The 17691-nt window shown below is 38.5% G+C and overlaps 3 protein-coding genes across 5 annotated transcripts; 1 reads left to right on the plus strand and 2 right to left on the minus strand.

Annotated features, from left to right (window-relative positions):
- The first annotated feature begins 881 nt into the window (after window positions 1-881).
- LOC140013306 (uncharacterized) lies at window positions 882-4002 on the plus strand. The gene is made up of 5 exons (XM_072062548.1): window positions 882-1197; window positions 1326-1441; window positions 1840-1937; window positions 2916-3097; window positions 3747-4002. Exons 1-5 carry the CDS (start codon window positions 1002-1004, stop codon window positions 3764-3766), a joined length of 612 nt encoding a protein of 203 aa, XP_071918649.1. The 5' UTR covers window positions 882-1001; the 3' UTR covers window positions 3767-4002.
- A 2533-nt stretch (window positions 4003-6535) lies between these two features.
- On the minus strand, window positions 6536-9735 carry LOC113713959 (cyclin-dependent kinase inhibitor 3). 2 transcript variants are annotated; one of them, XM_027237765.2, is made up of 3 exons: window positions 9015-9735; window positions 7086-7280; window positions 6536-6870 (listed from the first exon to the last, which is right to left on the minus strand). In XM_027237765.2, exons 1-3 carry the CDS (start codon window positions 9506-9508, stop codon window positions 6801-6803), a joined length of 759 nt encoding a protein of 252 aa, XP_027093566.2. In that variant the 5' UTR covers window positions 9509-9735; the 3' UTR covers window positions 6536-6800. The 2 variants fall into 2 exon arrangements, with proteins under 2 accessions (XP_027093566.2, XP_027093562.2); XM_027237761.2 differs by having other exon boundaries at window positions 7086-7283; window positions 9015-9669.
- Window positions 9736-10454: 719 nt separating this feature from the next.
- On the minus strand, window positions 10455-13273 carry LOC140013317 (cyclin-dependent kinase inhibitor 3-like). 2 transcript variants are annotated; one of them, XM_072062557.1, is made up of 3 exons: window positions 12578-13273; window positions 10954-11142; window positions 10455-10836 (listed from the first exon to the last, which is right to left on the minus strand). In XM_072062557.1, the coding sequence occupies exons 1-3, from the start codon at window positions 13036-13038 to the stop codon at window positions 10767-10769; spliced, it is 720 nt and encodes a 239-aa protein (XP_071918658.1). In that variant the 5' UTR covers window positions 13039-13273; the 3' UTR covers window positions 10455-10766. The 2 variants fall into 2 exon arrangements, with proteins under 2 accessions (XP_071918658.1, XP_071918657.1); XM_072062556.1 differs by having other exon boundaries at window positions 10942-11142; window positions 12578-13219.
- Window positions 13274-17691: the final 4418 nt, after the last annotated feature.

The raw sequence follows: 17691 nt of genomic DNA on the forward strand, positions 1-17691 counted from the left end.
TCCAACTGCTCAATGCTATTACAAGCTAGGCAACCATACGTAGTCGACATCTTGCATTCTACACCAATTATGAGAATACAATCGATGATCAATATTGGCACGCGCCGCGGACGAGTGATTTGGAGACATGGAATGGGAAAGGTATCCTATGAAATGTAGGACTAGTGGTAGTGATTCTACTACACTAATTACCCGTGTTTGAGGGGCTTTGAGTTTGCTTCCGACCTTTTTTCTTTTTCACTCAAAACTCTCTCTTTTTCTCTTTCTATACATGACTTTGTCACTAGACATGATTGCATTGTTTGTGGAGCCAGCATCATTATTTTCTTGTACCAATTCAGCACTCTGATATGTTAGGCATTCCTTTTTTGTTTTTTTTGCCCCTTTTGAGACAAGTTTTTACTAGCAAAGTTATTAGCTACAAAGAGTCAAATAATTAGTAAGATTAATCTTTCCTACACTAATAATATATACACTATTAGCGTTGAATGAATGATAATTATGTTGAAATTCAACTTTTGCACACATGTCATGAATCAAACGGTGATAGTGTATACACTGTCAGTATATATAAGATTTACTCTAATTAGTAATCATAATTCTTCCTGATATTAATTGATTGCCGTTTGTTTTATCTGTTGATTCATTTCTTGTTTTTGGGTACACTTCCTGTACTCCAAAAGCACCAGAAAATATTAGGCCCATTCTATCATTCTCTCCCATATTTCTTACAAAATTGGAATTGGACCTAGGTCCCACACAAGCTGGCGGTTCTAATGGGCCTCTCAGGCCCAAATGACCTGTGTGCAATTCTGATTTAGCCGTCATAAAAACCCTGCTCATGGAGAGAAAGTGGGCTTCTTCATATAACCCAATCACCTTTGCCGGCCCAGTAACTAAAGTAATCGAATTGTGCAGCGGCAGCAGCCAATTATTGGGAGGAGACGGTGGCGGGGTGATCAGGGAGGAGAATACACTACAGCCCTTGGTCACCGGTAACCATGGAAGTATACTCGTGGTTGAAGCGCAGTCTATCGAGAAGGCAAAAGTCTTCGCTGCCAACTTCGACCTCCACCGCTGATAACAACAAAAATAGTGCTCAAAAAACCGAGGAACGATTCTACGGCATCACCGACCAATTAATCGAATTCGTCAAATCATTCTCTTTTGATACTTTCAAGAACTTCTCTCTCCCAGGTATCTATCTCCGTCTTACTCTAAATTTTATTGATTGGCACTCTATTGAATAGATGGTAGTGTATATGAGGGTGAAATCCGAAGTTAAAATTGTTGGGTGGGTTGGGCGGGCGCGGGGCTTTTGGCAGATGTAGAAGAGGGAGTAATCGGGGCGGCGGCCGATGGTGGGGGCTCTGGAAATGTCAGGGATGATCTTTCAGATTGGCAAGAACGACATGCTGTGCTTATCCTTTCCAATGTCAAGGTCTTTGCTCTACTCCCACTCCCTCTCTGCTTCTACTTTTGTTCGGGATGAGCTTTTTCAAGAAGTTTTCTTTTCTTTTCTCTTTTTGTGCTTAAACCAAATAAACAGGATATTTTTACTAATCTGCTGGGAACAAACTTCGTAGAAATTTTACGTGTAATAAACAGCTTGGCTGATGAAAAAAAAGCTCTCTTTAGTAGGTAGCAGTGTAGCAGTACTAACTTTAATTTTTCATGCCTTCTTCCGAACTCTGGTGTTAATTAACTTAAATTTATGATCTTGTTCTAGCTTATATTAAACTCCCAGTAGTTCTCCGATTAGATTTTACCAATACTAACAATTATCATCTGCACTTATCCCTGCTTCTCAACAGTGTCATTCTTCGTCCACTCCTCCAGGAACTGTCACAGCTCAGGTTTAGGTTATGCCCCGGTATCTTGAAGGAGCAAGAATTTTGGAGAATCTACTTTAAGCTAGTTTGGAGTTACGTTGCTGAGTAAGTTCTCTACATTCAGAGAAGATACTTTGCAAGCTTTGTTTTTTATGCGATGCTCCTGCATTTCAATCCAAAGTACCCATCTGGCTGCCTAAAAGGGAGCTAGAATGAACAGCTCATATTTGAAACACCTTTATGCCCCATTATCTAATAAGCATGTGAATCCAACCTCAGCTTTTTAAGAAACAAGGAATTTATTTCTCAATTATCTTTTTCTTCTTTTTTTATTTTTATTCTCTTGCTTCAGCATCATTGGATCTTCTCTTGGGTTGTAAAAATTCATTCTGCAAATGGCTTTTCTTGGTCCTGTCTCAGCAGTAATCTACTTTTCATGTCAAATACCCATACCAGTCTCTAGATCATTGGCGGAATTTTGCAGGTGGACTGATAGACCTAGTGAACAGTTTGCTTGCTGTGCTTCTTAGGATCTGCCTGAACAGTCTTAGTATAAATTCAAGCTAGAAAAATAACTAGTTTAAGACACCAAGATTCTTGGACAATCCATATAAGCAAGAGGTCAATTTGATCAAGAAGGCTGCTTAATTTGAAAATTGCCACCCTCATTATCCATTTTAACTTCATCATAACTGAGTTCTGTTTGTATAGGATCATATTTAGTTTTAGAGTGATTAGACCTAACACTGCTCAAACTTTTACTGCATTGATCACTTTCTGTAGTTGTGTAGCCCGCATTCTTTACTGTTGTTTTGCCCTTCTGTTTCCATTTATATATGACTGTAGGAGCTAGACCTCCCCTATCTGTTTTTGTCAAAATCTATGTGTATGATCTTTTTCTTTGCTTTCCTTCCCCCCGCCCACCCCCGGGGGAAAAAAATAACCCCACCAGAAGAAAGTAGCCATTTGAGGTTAAAATATTCGACTCCTCGCCACTCATATTTCTTACTGTGACGCCGATACTTTCCCCTTTTCCTCTCTTTTGAGAAAAAATGTTGTAAGTTTTATCATGTTAATTATCAGGTATGAACTGCACGCTATACGACTAGCAAAACTTAAGCAAATGAGATTGGAGAATGAAGCTGAAGTGAAGTTTAGTTCGTATGAAGTCGAAATGTCAGAGGCAAAGCCACCGTTACCTCTGGGGTCTGGTGCTTCTTTGAAAAGTGATTCTTACCTAAAAGAAAGTAGCAACTCTGAAACAGGTAATACTTTGTCTTATTGAAGTTTCGGTGTGGCACAAACTGTTCTTTTCTCCTACCACTGGGATTGGGGATGTGGCTGTCTGCTCCATCTTTTGATACTTGTGTGATTGGTTGGGCATCATTTGATTCACTCCCGTTTTGCGATTTATGTACTTTCTGACAAAAGAGATGACAAGGTTAAGGTCTTCACTGTGATGAATATTGAATCAAATGGCATAATCGAACTTAAGCTTGTGTATAAGGTATGACATCACTGATGAGTTTTGTATAAAACAACGAACATACTAACGGACCAGTCTCAGTTTCTAGCAAATTGTAATTAATTGGGACTGAAGCTGAAAGGAAATCTTTCTTGGGCATAAATTCCGGCATGCCCTCTGTTTTTTTATTTTTTGTCCTGCTTGCATGGTTTGCTGTAAGATGTGTATGTAACAGAATACTGAACCACACAGGGAGGATGCAATGCATCAATAGTCTATCTGGATGGGTAAGGCATCCAGAAGGGCTCCTGTGTCTCTCGGAGACATTATGTGACTAATGCCCTATGTTACAACAAGGAACTATCAAAAACATATTTTACTACAGAACTTTCTGTTACAACTCCATGGTCAAGACTCTTTTAACATTTGTTAGATGCTTTAATTTGCAGACAAGGTTTTCAACAACTGACCATTACTCCTGCTGGAGCCGTGATAGCTTTTACTGATGACAAGTTCTATAGATGATGCTGCCAATCCACCTCCTTTTTCTTGTTTTGTATCTAAAAATGCAACAAATCTTCAGTTTGATAGATTAGGGTCATCGGCAGATGGGAGAGCTTCCTAAAACTGTACTTTCCCTTGCTATTACTATTACAGTTGTAATCACTGCAGCTTTAATTTTGTGGCCATTGATATTTACCTTTACCTTTCATGAAAAAATTGTTACACAAGAATCCAAATAACGAATGGAACCGCAAAAGCAAGAGAAAGAGGGCATGACCGTCGAGATCTGGATCCCTCCCCTTCTTTCTCCGTTTTCCTTCCCCTCATTATTTTGACTGACATGGAAAGCCCTGAATGAGCAGTCAGCGGTCATATATCACATGGGTAGACTGGCGAGCCTTGTGCTTTTATTTCTGAGAGGCCTTTCAATTACGGTTGGCTTGATTTTGGCCAGTTGGTTTGTTTGGTCTCAGTGCACGGAGCTCAGGTGCGTACTGTGTTGTTTGGCATCAATCAGTGGCCGGGACTTGGGAGTAACTCGAATAATGGCAGCAAGTCGTAACCCTGAATTGCTCTTTAGGAGTTGGGGACAAAGAGACGTGACTGTAACCCTAGTCATATGAGCGTCCCACCAAAGTCAAGAATGGGGTCTCCTTGAAATCATTACGGCTGGTGTTGCACCGGAATAACATTTTCCACACACACAAGAAGAATACTTAGGTTGTGTTTGGATTGCATTTTCCGTGATTTTTCATGGAAAAATTACTGTAGCGATTTGATGTATGTGAGGGAAAAAGGTAATAGGGAAATGTGATCACAGAAAACGACGTAATTTTTCGACGGAAACCGGCAATCCAAACAAGGCCTTACTCCCACTTGATGGGTTCGTACAGTATGTATAATGGGCGCTTTTATTGACTGCAGTGCTCACGTCTCCTCACAGACCAACAATTCATTGCTTGCCTCTCTATCCGGGCACCGCCAAGTTTCAGATGATCCACAATTCAACGAACGGACAAGTTACCGGGCAGACCAATTCTCATGTGTTGTGGAGAAAATTGGTTTGGACTCACCATGTAGAAATTTGACATGTACTCTAGCTACCACTTTAAATCGTTCGTTCGTTCATTCAGAAAATATGTACTCCATTAGGCATGTGGTACTTAGGATTTAGGGAGTCCGTACAAGTTATATTTCTATCCAAGAAGGGGTAATCGGCCGGCAGTTCACGTACAAGCCATCGGAAACAAGCCAGTTAACTAGAAGAAGACTTTTGTATAATAGCTGAGCAGTGCCAACTGAAATCTTGGCGGTGGAAGCAAAACCCTCCACCCATTTTGGGGGAAGCAGTTAACTATTAACTTCTCGAAAATCAGCTTCCGTAGAACCCGACATCACAAAGGTTAGGGACGCATTACATGAAATGATGGTTGCCCAGAGCAGCATAAAATTGGGAGTTTTTTTTTTGGGGATTCACAGTGGAGCATGTAAGACCCGAACGACCTGGGCATTAAAACCACACGTTCCATTGCTTGTACTGCGTGACGCCAAAATACTCCGTGGGAGCAGTGCAGTACAATAATGTCACATGTGTACGTACATCATCATACATAAACACTAACAGGGGGCAAAATTTTTGGATTAGCATTTGGGGTTTTATCCCACAAGAGGCAAGAACTTTTTGCGCGTTCATTAAATGCAAACCGATTACTCAGCAGCTTTATTACCGCAAGTTCAGGACTCCTCAGGACTCTGAAGTCAGCAGCAGCAGCAGCAGGAGTATAAAGACAAACGAATTAGTACAATTCAAGAATCCACATACTACTCCATGGCTCCACACTGACATTGAAAGTTCTGACACAAGTCAGTGCCTGAAAGCCCATGTAATATTTTCCTTTTTTCTCGATTCATGCGTACATAGATCCGCCCTTTGCATCTTTCATCATGGCAGTCCAAAGAAGCAACTTGTCATCTTCACTGATTTAAAGGAGCACCAGCCTTCATTGCTCGCTTCCCCTGTACACGTACGGCTCTGCTTCAGACCCAAATTTGACACTATTCATTTAGCATACACCGCACAATGCCGGCCCACCACCCCTACTCTGGCCCTGCCACTGGCCCACCCAACTGGCAGAGGGCTGGAGGGACAAAGGAATAGTGGGGATACTAGCACGTCTTATACCCTATAGTATTTTCGTAGGACGATATACATTTGCTTTGGCAGGGTCGCTACCCCTTTCACCCGACGAATCAAGGTTGAGTTTAGCTTCTTCGTTTATTGCCGCTGCTGCTGCTTTCCTGCAGATGTCAAGGTTCATGCAGAAGTTTAAATGGCCCAGGAGAAGTGAGAGAAATGAAACGTTATGAAACCATTTGCTTCCCAGGGCACACCAAAGTCTGATTATGGCCTAGTTAACATAACATGTTACCGTAAGACCTTCCTTCTATATTTCACCGACCTTCTCCACCCCCACCCCCCGGGGTATTTCTCTTCATTTAGAGGGACTGCTGAAGTAAACATGATGAAAGATGGAAAGGATGTCCATGACCAAAACGTGTTTGTTGCTTCATATGCTGTTTACAGTTTAATCGGATGAACTGCTCAGAATATGCAGGGTGTAAACTAAATGGAAAAAGGTTGAACACAGAGACTGACCTATCCTTATCTTTCAGAAGGTATCAACACAAGGCTATTAAACATTAAGACATAAAGAAAATAACTTAAAACCAGCCAGACAACAAACCCTCTAAAATTTTGCATTTTAAAGTGAACTAACTTTGAAAGGCTAACGGTTACATTTTCTGCCAATTTTACTAACCAACGGTTAGTCACAATTCATTAGCTATTTTATGTTACACTTAACTAAATTATACATCTAAGCTGCTCTATTTCCTCTGAAAATTATAGATGCTTCACATAGAGTACCATCAGGTTCTTCTGAATTTGTCACCAATCAAGAAGTTGCCAGAGAAAGAGAACTAACAGGCATGCATCCTGCTTAACGGCTCACTTTCACCCATTCATAACGTCCCGGAAGGGGGAAATCATTCACAACATCAAAGTTATACCTGCAAGTACGGCTTGATTATAAGTAAACTGACGGTATACGCTCGAGTGTATGCTCTGTGCGTGTGATTTTGTGCCTGTTTATGCAGACACACGCATGCGCACACACGACTGAACAGTTGATGCATTGACGTATAATATACAATGAAAGAATTTGAGAGAAATACTTCTCGACGCACTGATGTATGGTAGGTTATAAAAGAAACCGAGAACGTACTTCTCAATAAACTGTCGCCGCTGGCACTGATCAGCACTGGCAAAAAATTCCTCTATCTCAGACGCTGAAGGGACATTGTCGAGAATAGCACCTCTTCGATTCACTGCATTTGCAGTCTTCTGCCTAGTCGAAGATCCAGGGGTGGCCACATCCACACCCCTTATCAAGCTACAAGGTGTGCTTTCCCGGGTGCTCCTGCTAAAAAGAGTAAGATAGATCAACATGCCGCTGCTTAACAGCAACTCTCGATCATGATAAAATGTAAAATGCATCTATCAAACCAGACAAACTTATAGCATGAATGAAAATTCTTGATTCAGGTGGACACCGAAACATGTATAAAGATTCGTCCAATAACCACCTGACACTGACGATAGTACAGGATTGACAAGCAATTTTCCCCATAATGATCAAAGCGAGCAATAGAAGGACATCCTGAAAGACAAATGCTAAGAGAAAGTACTAATTCGAGAGGTGATCTTATACATGCCGATTCTGAGTAAACCATCTGTTTGATAAGTTCTTACATCCAAAGATGGAAGCAAATACTCCTTCAACTTCCAAATTTATTGGCCAAAATTATGCTTCTAAAACATCATAATTTGCACCATGGTCCCATAAACATCCTTGCAATAACCTACAAAGAGATCATTTTTTACTTGTACTAGCTAGTCACAAGCCATAAGCCTAGTTGGTTACTTTCTTCGTTTATGCTTCTGATTAGAGTGGTTTGGTGCACTCATGGTTCAAACAGCAGCACAAAATATTCCCATCTCCATACATTGAGAAAAGAAATCCTCCACAAAATTGCTCCATATGAAATTGTGCATCTTTAATTTCAATCGTCCCAGAGTTCTAAGACAAAGAGGACAGCACTTAACATGGCAGTCCCAGAAAAGGAAAAGATGCAGGGAACTAATCCTGCTAATAAAACAGTGGCAATAGTATAGTTGCACAAACTGTATTTTTAAAATCACGAGAACAACTTCTTTTTCTGCTTATTTCTCAAAAGACGGAAAGATCAGCTCGCTAGAAGCAAACATGAGCAATTAAAACTAATCTCCATGGCGCAGATACAACCTTAGCAGATGCCATGAGAAATTGTGACAAGAAGGCACCTAAAGAAAGGAATGTTTTCCTATTTATCGAATATCTCTTCAGATATTGCTAAGAAGACTACGGGTTTTGGAGGCTGTCTTCAGATATTGCTAAGAAAACTACAGGTTTTTGGAGATTCTCACCTTTATGACAGGAAGAACTTCCAAACAGAAAGGTGGAAAAATTTGTAAGTTCTCTGTTAAATTCAGCAAACTAATTAATGGGAAGATTTTCAAACCAGAAATAGGTCAACCATAAGATACTTTCACTTCACCTATGAAAACAGAGCTTGTAAGGATCCTCCCCTGAACAAAAGTAGTAAAGAAAATTATACCGGATAATTGAGTAACAAGAATAGTTTTCGCTACATGGAAAAAGCAAACAGAAAAGGAAAACCAAAAGAAACCCTTTTTTCCGTGAATTGAAAGCTTATGCCTCCTCAGAACTGCTTTAAATTCCTTGATTGTATCCCTCAAAGAGAACGAATGTATCCCCCAAGGTCTCTTTCAATGTCTCAAAAGACGAATCTCAGAACCTCAACTATTGTTTTTTGTTTTTTAACCTTTTTTCCCAATAAAGTACAAAAGTAAAAGCAATTGCCTGGTAAGACAAAACCCTCTGTTTACTGTTCTCTTGTCATTGTCCCACTGGGAAAAATAAAATTTCATCAGCCCTTCTCTTCCTCGCCATAAAAAAAATACAAATCTTTTGGGTTACTATTGCTTCGTCAGACAGAAAAAAGGGAAAAATTTTGTATTTTGCAAGAGATATCAGCACGCCAGATTAAAAAAAGAAAAAGGCTAATGAGTTATTGCCGTAAAACATTACTACCTTTCTCTGGGTTCAAAATCCAAATTGTTTTCTCCAAAAGAAGCCTCTACACCCAAATCAAAGTCCAGCCCTACTTGCTCAGCTACTCTGCTTACCAAGAAGCAACCCTCTTGCAGGTTTTTGGTTCGGGTAACGGGGTCCGACCCGAGGGAGCCCGAATGGGCAGAATTGGTGACTCTGAGCCTGGAATTGGAGGTAGAGCCAGGTCGGGGTTGGGATTGTGTTGGGGAAGCGTCCTTTGGAGGAGGAATGGGTTGTCTGTGGGGTTGGGGCCTTAAAAGCGAGGGTTTTTCGAGTCGGCGAGAACGGAGCTGAAGGTAACAGGAGGAGTCAGGGAAGTTAGAGGAGGGTGAGGGTGGAGTGGTGGAGGAGGAGGATTGAAGGCGTTGGAGAGCTAAGGTTTTGGCACGGGTGCGGACGCCAAGGGTGGACTGGGAGACCTCCATGACCGCCACGTCGGCTGTGATTTTAGCTTTTCTCATATACTTGCCCATTTCTTTTTTTTTTTTGCCTTCTTCTGGTATGGAGAAGGAGGAGGAGCTACTGAGGTTGCATACGGGAATGGAACCTGAACTTGCTAGAGGAAAGGGAGGAGAAGAAGAAGAATAGGCGGAGGCGGAGGCGGAGGCGGAGGCGGGGGCGGAGGGGAGGGGATTTTTGTTTTTGAGGAAAAGGGAGGAGGGTACGGAGCAAAAGGAGTGAGTAGTGAGTGACCCGAGCGTGAGAGAGGAGGGAAATCCAAAAGAGTGGGTTTGATTTGTAAAATGGAGGTCGGGGTAGCCGGTAGCCGGTATGTTTGACTGAGGCAGAATTTAGGGTTGGCCGTTCACTTGGGGAACAAAATAGCCAACACTCTTCTATCTCTAGCTTCCCCGGGTCCCGTTACTGCTAAAAACTCCAAAATTTGTCTTCATTTCTACTTTTTCTTCAAAAAAAAGAATAAAATCCAAAGAGAAAGGCTATGTGATTTTGAATTTTTGCATAGGGCTTTTTCATTCCTCAAAAAGAAAAATAAAAAAATTAAAATTACTAACAGGTAACAAACTTCAAAGTATTATTATTATTGGTGGGGTGATGCTTTTGTATGAACAAAAGTGATGTATGGTCTGATATATATAGTGTGGCTGGATATTAAATTATAGTAGTGTAATGGTATACTACACTACTTTTTATTATATAATGCATGTGATTAAAAAAGATGCCCAAAAAAAAACCATTTTAATCACCTCAAACGAACAATAATATGATCTTGCTAACCCTTACACATGGTCGAGGTCCAGCTGAAGAAATGCCAACCAGTTTCAGTGAAGATGATGAGACTGCAGAGTGCAGACAGCAGACACAAAATCTAGACAGCAACTTATTCTGTGGAATCTCTTTTCCATTTTTCATACAATTGCTGTAACTCGGGTGAACAAGCGCACAGAAAAAGGATAGGAATAACACCAAAACAGGCAACTCTTACGGAAAGAAAGAAATAGTAGTGTACTAGTACTACACTACTACTATCATCAGGAGCTAACACTTACATTCATCTGCCAATTCTGCTACCCAACTGTCAGTCATAATTCATTAGCTACTTTATGTTACACATCTCTAAATTATACATCTACGCTGGCTGCTCTTTTATCTTATCTGAAACTACGGTTGATCTAACTGCAGTAAATCAGCTTGTTTTTCTTCTTCCATATCTATGGATCATTATCATGAGATCTATTGAGAAACTGCGAGCAAAGACAGGCATCATCCTGCTTAGCGGTTCACTCTCACCCATTCGTAGCGTCCAGGGAGGGGCACATCGTTGATGACATCAAAATTATACCTGCAAAGAGGCAACATGAGTAAAACTGTGGTGTGCGACAATTAAAGCGTACAAACACCTGATCGGATCTAACTAATTGTATAGCAGTAGAGCACAGAATAATACTTCTCAACGAACCAACGCTGCTGTTGCTGCTCGGCTCGCGTAAAAAAATCTTCTATCTCAGACGCCGAAGGAATATTTTCAAGAAATGCACTTCGACTTATTTGATTCACCGCATTTACAGTCCTTCGCCTTGTAGAAGATCCAGGGGTTGCAGCATCCACATCCCTTATCAAGCTACACGGTGTACTTTCCCTAGTGCTCCTGCTAAAACAAATTGCATCAATTAAGACTACCCGGCGCAGACATCTACTCGAATTCAAAGGTACAATATGGCACAACATAGTAGATTGCCATTCAAAAAGCCACCAAAGAAGAAAAAAAGGAAGGAAAAACATTATACGCCATTATAGTCGTTGTACTAATACCAAAAGCATTTCAGTACATTCTGCAACCACAGGCCAGAGGTACTAGTGTACATAAATCTTTTTTATTATAGCTTCTTCCACTAAAAGATGAAAGCAAATTGTTGCAAGAACCCTTGATAATCATTGTGAATGAAAGTGCTGTATATACACAAGTTATTCTAACCAAAACAAAACCTTAATTTGGTTACAGAGATTGCAATCACTTCAATTAACGAATCACAAAATTACCATTTTACCTGCACTTGCTACTGATATCCGTATTTCATATGTTCTATTTTATTTCCTTCCGAATCTTCGACTGGTTGATAAGTAATCATTTTACCAGAAAACCACCTTGCTAGAAACAATTGACCACTGGCCAATCTAAAAACCACCATCTAAAACTAATCCCCAATATCCAGAAGCCACATCAATGGACGGTATAATACTCTATCCGTGAAGGAGGGTACGAAAAAAGGAATGGACTTGTTCCTCTTAAATTGTTACTCTAAAGCAAAGCTGGTAGTCTGGGAGTTGAATTTCTGGTGCAGTAATTTTTAAGAGAGAACAAGATTCTAGGACCATGTTCAATTATGTTTCTCCTTTTTACACCCAAAAAACAAAATACTGTATGGATTCAAGTTGAAATTTTGTAAATAAATGCTGCCAAATATCCTCCAAGGGTAACAAAGACCCCAGCACATTATGTTTTGGGCATGCAAAATAGTGACACTATACAACAAGAAGAACAGAAAGTTAAAAAGAAACACAGATAGGCCCCAAAAAAAATTTTCTCTGCGTTTTCTTTGTCCCTTTTATTTCTTTTGCAAAAAGAAAAGGCAAATGAAAGAACAAGTGCCAAAAAAAGAAAACCGAAAGAAGCCCTTTTATCCGAGGTGAAAGCGAAAGTCTGCTCAAAGGCCTCTTTTAATAGAGCAAAACAGACAAATCTTAAAGCCCAAAAATTTCCCCTTTTTTGCCCAATAAATTACAGATGATAAAAAAGTAAATGTATGCTGGACCGTCTCCTTTCTTCACTATTCCCGTTTCCTTGTCCCACCCCTATGTCTGCAAGGCGCAAGCAAAAACAATTCATCACCTTTTTTCCTCACCACCCCCCCGGGGGGGGGGGGGGGGGGGAAAAAACCCCCCAAAAATCTTTTTCCACTAATTATTCAACAAAATGGAAAACAAAACATATATCATGCCATATATCAACATGCAAAACGAAAAGGAAAAGGGGAAAAAAAAGCTAACGAATTTTTTTGTTTTAAAAAAGGGCAAAAAAATACCTTTCCCTGGGCTCAGAGTCCAAATTATTTTCTCCAAAAGAGACCTCAACACCCAAATCAAATTCCTGCGCTATTTGCTCAGCGACTCGGTTTTCAAGACAGGGCTCTTCTTTCTTGGGTGGAGTAACTGAGCCAGAATTGACAGAATCGTTCAACTTGGACCAAGAGTTAGGTTTTGCTTGCGATTCTGGGTGGCCAGTCTCTTTTCTAGAAGGGGGTTTTTGTTGAAATTGTGGCTTTAAAGGAGAGGGCTTTTCGAGCCGCCGTGACCGGAGTTGAAGGTAGCAAGACGAGTCGGAGACGCCGGACAGAGTCGGAGCGGTAGTGGTGGAGGAGGGGGAGGATTGCAAACGTTGAAGGGCTAAGGTTTTGGCACGAGTACGGACACCAAGAGTGGACTGAGAGACTTCCATTACCGCAACGTCCGCTGAGATTTTAGCCTTCCTCATATACTTCCCCATCTTTCTTGCTCCTTTTTCTTTGGCAGCCTGTTTATACGAAATTACTCAAATTTCATGCGAGAATTTCGAAAAAAAAAAAAGGGGAAAAAAACCCAGAGGATGTTCGGAAGAGGAAGAAAAGGACGGAGGTGGGGTGGGCTGCAGTGCGGGTGGGGTGGGGTGGGGCTGGGGTGGAGAGTGATGGCCAGAGGGCAGAGACCAGGGAGAGAGGGAAAATAGAAGGGGGACAAATTGGAGGGGTGTTTACTCCTAATACCACACTGACTTTGTAGTTTGTGTACAATGGGACAAAATGAACGGTGTTCACGCTGCCCCGTCCCGTTATTTGTTTTCTTTTCTTTTTCTTTTTTATTTTTGGTACATGAAATAAATGGATGGTGATAGCTAACTTCTATTTTTTTTTTTAATTAATTCCTCTAATTTCTTCGATGTTTGTTTCTAAAGCCAATAAGGGAAGGAAATAAAAAGTAAAAAATCCATTTCATCCTTTTGCTCAAAGTTTTGGTTTGTAATGTGACAATTCAACAGCATCTTTGGGAAAATAATCGTGCAGAAAGGGTAAATGTTCAATTTCATCTTAAATTTTTTTTTTTGGTTTGTAATGTGACAATTCAACAGCATCTTTGGGAAAATAATCGTGCAGAAAGGGTAAATGTTCAATTTCATCTTAAATTTTTTTTTAAAAAAAAATTAACTTCAAATGGCTCGTTCAGCGGTATAAATTTGTTGTTTTATGTGATAGATGTACACATAATCACAAATACTAATAACATGGCACCTATTGCCAAATTGGTTTGACTTCAATCTAAGGATGAGTTTAATAAAATTAAAATTTAAAATATGAAATTAATCTGAATTCGTTAAGTGACTAAATTGGTAAGTACTAAATCAGATACATAAGTAATAAGTGAATAGTTTATTACTTTTTTTAAAAAAACAAGTTTTGCTTAGGAAGTGTCATTTAATTAATTCAAACATACTAATATATTTTTTATCATCAAATATGTCTGAATATTTTAAATCTGAACCCATTAAAAAGAAGTGTTGGATTAGATTATCAAATATGGTTTAAGTAAACTCCTTAACAAAGCAAAATTCGATTTGTAATCTTTACCTCCTAGTTTGAGTATAACGAAGCAAAATCTGATTTGTAATCTTTTACCTCCTAGCTTGAGTATACTATGTCAATATTTCAAACCATGTGTTTTTTGGATGTTATTGGTTAATGATGGATTCGGGATTTGTAAAATTGGTAGTTTTTATTGTAACATACAACTTACGCACTAGTACAATAAATGTATATAACAACATAACAAATAATATTAATGCAATGATATATAAAAACACAATATATTCTGTCACTCTGTAAATTTGGCGTCTCGCAACCAATCGCATTCATCAAAATTTTAACAAAATGCATTTGTACTATGAATTGCATCGTGCAATTATTCTGACAAATGCATAATTACGCTATAATCAAAGATAATTGCTGCGGCAATAGTTTGTAAGAAAAAATATACTAAAAAGCTGTCAGAACTGGAATATCCCTCTAATGCTATACAAAAGTTATGAGAATAATCTCTTATTAATTCGAATGCTCTATAGGATCCTCTACATTTGGAGGGAAATTTTCGTGCAAGATTGTTTTTTTAAAAAAATAATTTTTAGAGTCAAATTATAGCTAGGGTAACTTGGTAATTGCCTAATTGGGACTTTGATTGGATTTGTGATTTACATTATTGTAACGATCGAAGAATATGTAAAAGATTTATGCTTTATTCATTTACATAGACTCTTAATAATAATAGAGAAAATTTAATAGTACTAGTATGTTTGGATAGTAAATTATTTGAGATAATTTTGTGAAAAAATACTGTAATACTTTTTTGATATTATGTATATAAAATAAAAAAATAATTAAAAATTGTGTTAATGATGTAAGCAAGTCAAAATATGTAAATAAAATGGAAATAGACGTGTAATCCAAAAACAAGTATGATGAAAGGTGGTTGGCGCTTTAATCAAACGAAGTAGTAGAGGTGGGCAAAATTATCCGCTAACCCGAAAACCCGTCATATCCGATCCGATCCGAAAATTAGAATATCCGATTTTTAGTATTTGATCCAGTCAAAAGATGATAGGGTACCCGCTAAGATGCGGGGCGGGTTAAAGTCACATAATTAAAAATCCGCGGGGTACCCGATCTGCCCCGCATATATATTTTTTATTTTTATTTTTTTTATACACACACTATAAAATAATAAGTTAGAACTAAATAAGTAATTTTATTGAACAAATTGCATTACAAATATGAGAGACTATAGTTTATTTACAAGATTCATTTGTAGAGGCCATAATCTTATATTTTATAGAAAAAAGTTTAATTAATGTGGAACATATATATTAAAAATTGTGCTATTTATTTCAAACTTTTATTGATTTTGAATTCTTTTAATTTTTTTTCCTTTATCTTATATTCTCTTCACATGCTTGTTTCTTGGTGGGAAACTTTTTTTTAGAAAAAAAAATTATTAAATTTTAGATGAATGTGTAAAATATAAAATTAAATTGGTATAAATTATTTTTTTAAAAAAATTAAATGATAAATGAGACAGGGCGGGTACCGCTGACCCTACCCTATCTCAGCGGGTACCCGCTGATATGCGGGGCGGGTAATTGTCAGAAAATAGTTGACCCGCAAGGTGCGGGTCGGATCAGCCAAATGATAAATGGGATGAGTACCTGACCCGCGCCCACCCCTACCAAGCAGTATGTAATAATAACACAAACACAAATTCAATCAGCGCCAAATCGTGTGGGGGCCTCCACTAGATGCTTGTATCTTAATCAAGTTCTCATTAATTGTAAATAACTATGCTTAGATTTAATTTACTGTGGGATGATAACTCAATCACCTCAATGAGGAGAATCCAATGCAGCAGCCTGCTTCACTTGATAAATTAATGCAGCAGCTTATTACTCCGCAAGCAGTGAAAATGTCCCTGACAAAAGTGGTCAGACAAAAGTCAAACGCACGGGCAATTGTCCACGTTTCTGTCGGTTTGACAAATAAAAAATGGAAACAAAAAAGGTACCAATTCTGGATTGTAAGAAATTTCTTTAAAAAAAATTTCCTTGACACTTATTTAATTAGTTTTGAAAAAACACCCTATAACTCTTAAAAAACACGATCTAAAAGGGAAATATTGGTTTGATAAATAATATGTCTTATTTGTGTTCTCTGATTAAATTAAAAAATAGATTCACTTGAGCATAATTATATTTTGGATAATTGTACAATTACGGATACGTCTTTATCTAATCAGTTTATGTTTGAATTGTGTGTAACTTACTTTTTAATTTGGAATTTGTATAAAAATTTATTGTAACTTACTAATAGAATTTGGAAAAAGACTTCTTAGTATTTGAGAGTTAGGAGAAATTTATTTTATTTTGTTGTTTTTTCCTTTTCTTTCATCTCTTCTTCATCCTTACCGCACCATCCTAGCTCTTCTACCTTCCCCTTCCTCCCTATCTCCCTGCCATCGGCTGCCACCGCCGACCCTTCATTGTTCTCTCTCTCTCTCTCTTCCCTCCACCTCCTCTCTCCCATTTGTCCTTCTCCCCCCTTTCACTGACATCCCTTCTCTCTCCTTTGTGATATTTTAAAGTGTTTTTTAGAGAATTTTTGTAGATATAGTTGTAAAAAAATTTTTTGTTCTATTAAAAACAAGCCTAAAAATAAGGCTGTCAAACAGAGCCTAAAGTATAATTACAAATTTTTATGCCTTATCAATTATTTCAAATTTTAAAAATTAGTAATAGTATGGAACATGCATTAATAAATTGGACACCTCTTTCAAGAATGGAGCAAAAAAAAAAAAAAGTTTCCTATTTATCTGGTAAATGTTTCTGAGCAATTGAACTAGTCTTGAGGACTAGTACAGGTGTACAACTTAACTTCGTGGGTAAATAATGCAATTTGAAAGGTTTTGTGATGGCAAAATCCCATTATTATGACATTGGCCCAAAATTCACGTAAAACTCTAACGAGCGAGCCTTGTGAATAGCAAGCTAGACGTAATATGCGCGTGGCGTGGGCAGCCATAACTGAACTGAACTGAACAGCTTGGTCCATCTATCTGTTCATTGGATTCCTTCCTTCCCTTGGTGCAGAACAACCCGTGCAGGAATCATTCCTCCAGTTACTTGTACTACTTTTTCAAGGCAGTCGCGTGTCTTTATTAGTCTTTTAGTCTTTACTTTGATTGATTTCCCACAATCATCAATGTGGACTATTTGAGCTTTGAGGTGTACCCTTTCGAAGCGAAATCTACACACCGGCGTTAAATTTACAAGGCGTATGTATGTCTCCTGATATATACTCCCTCCGTCCCACTTTTATAGTCCTGTTTTCCTTTTTCATTTGTCCCAAATTGTAGTCCACTTTCCAATTGAAGAATGTAGTTGTATTTTAATTTTCCTAAAATACCCTTATTCAATGTAAGTTGTTGTTACTATAAACCTATCCTATTTAATGAGAGTTTATTCTTTTTTTACCATCAATTCAAGTTCCCATAAAATTGTACTCTAATTAATGTGAGGGTATTTTAGGAAAATAGCTACTTAAATTTATTGTTCCAATAAAATTAA

Source organism: Coffea arabica, chromosome 1e (genome assembly GCF_036785885.1).
Source record: "Coffea arabica cultivar ET-39 chromosome 1e, Coffea Arabica ET-39 HiFi, whole genome shotgun sequence".
Taxonomy (NCBI): domain Eukaryota; kingdom Viridiplantae; phylum Streptophyta; class Magnoliopsida; order Gentianales; family Rubiaceae; genus Coffea; species Coffea arabica.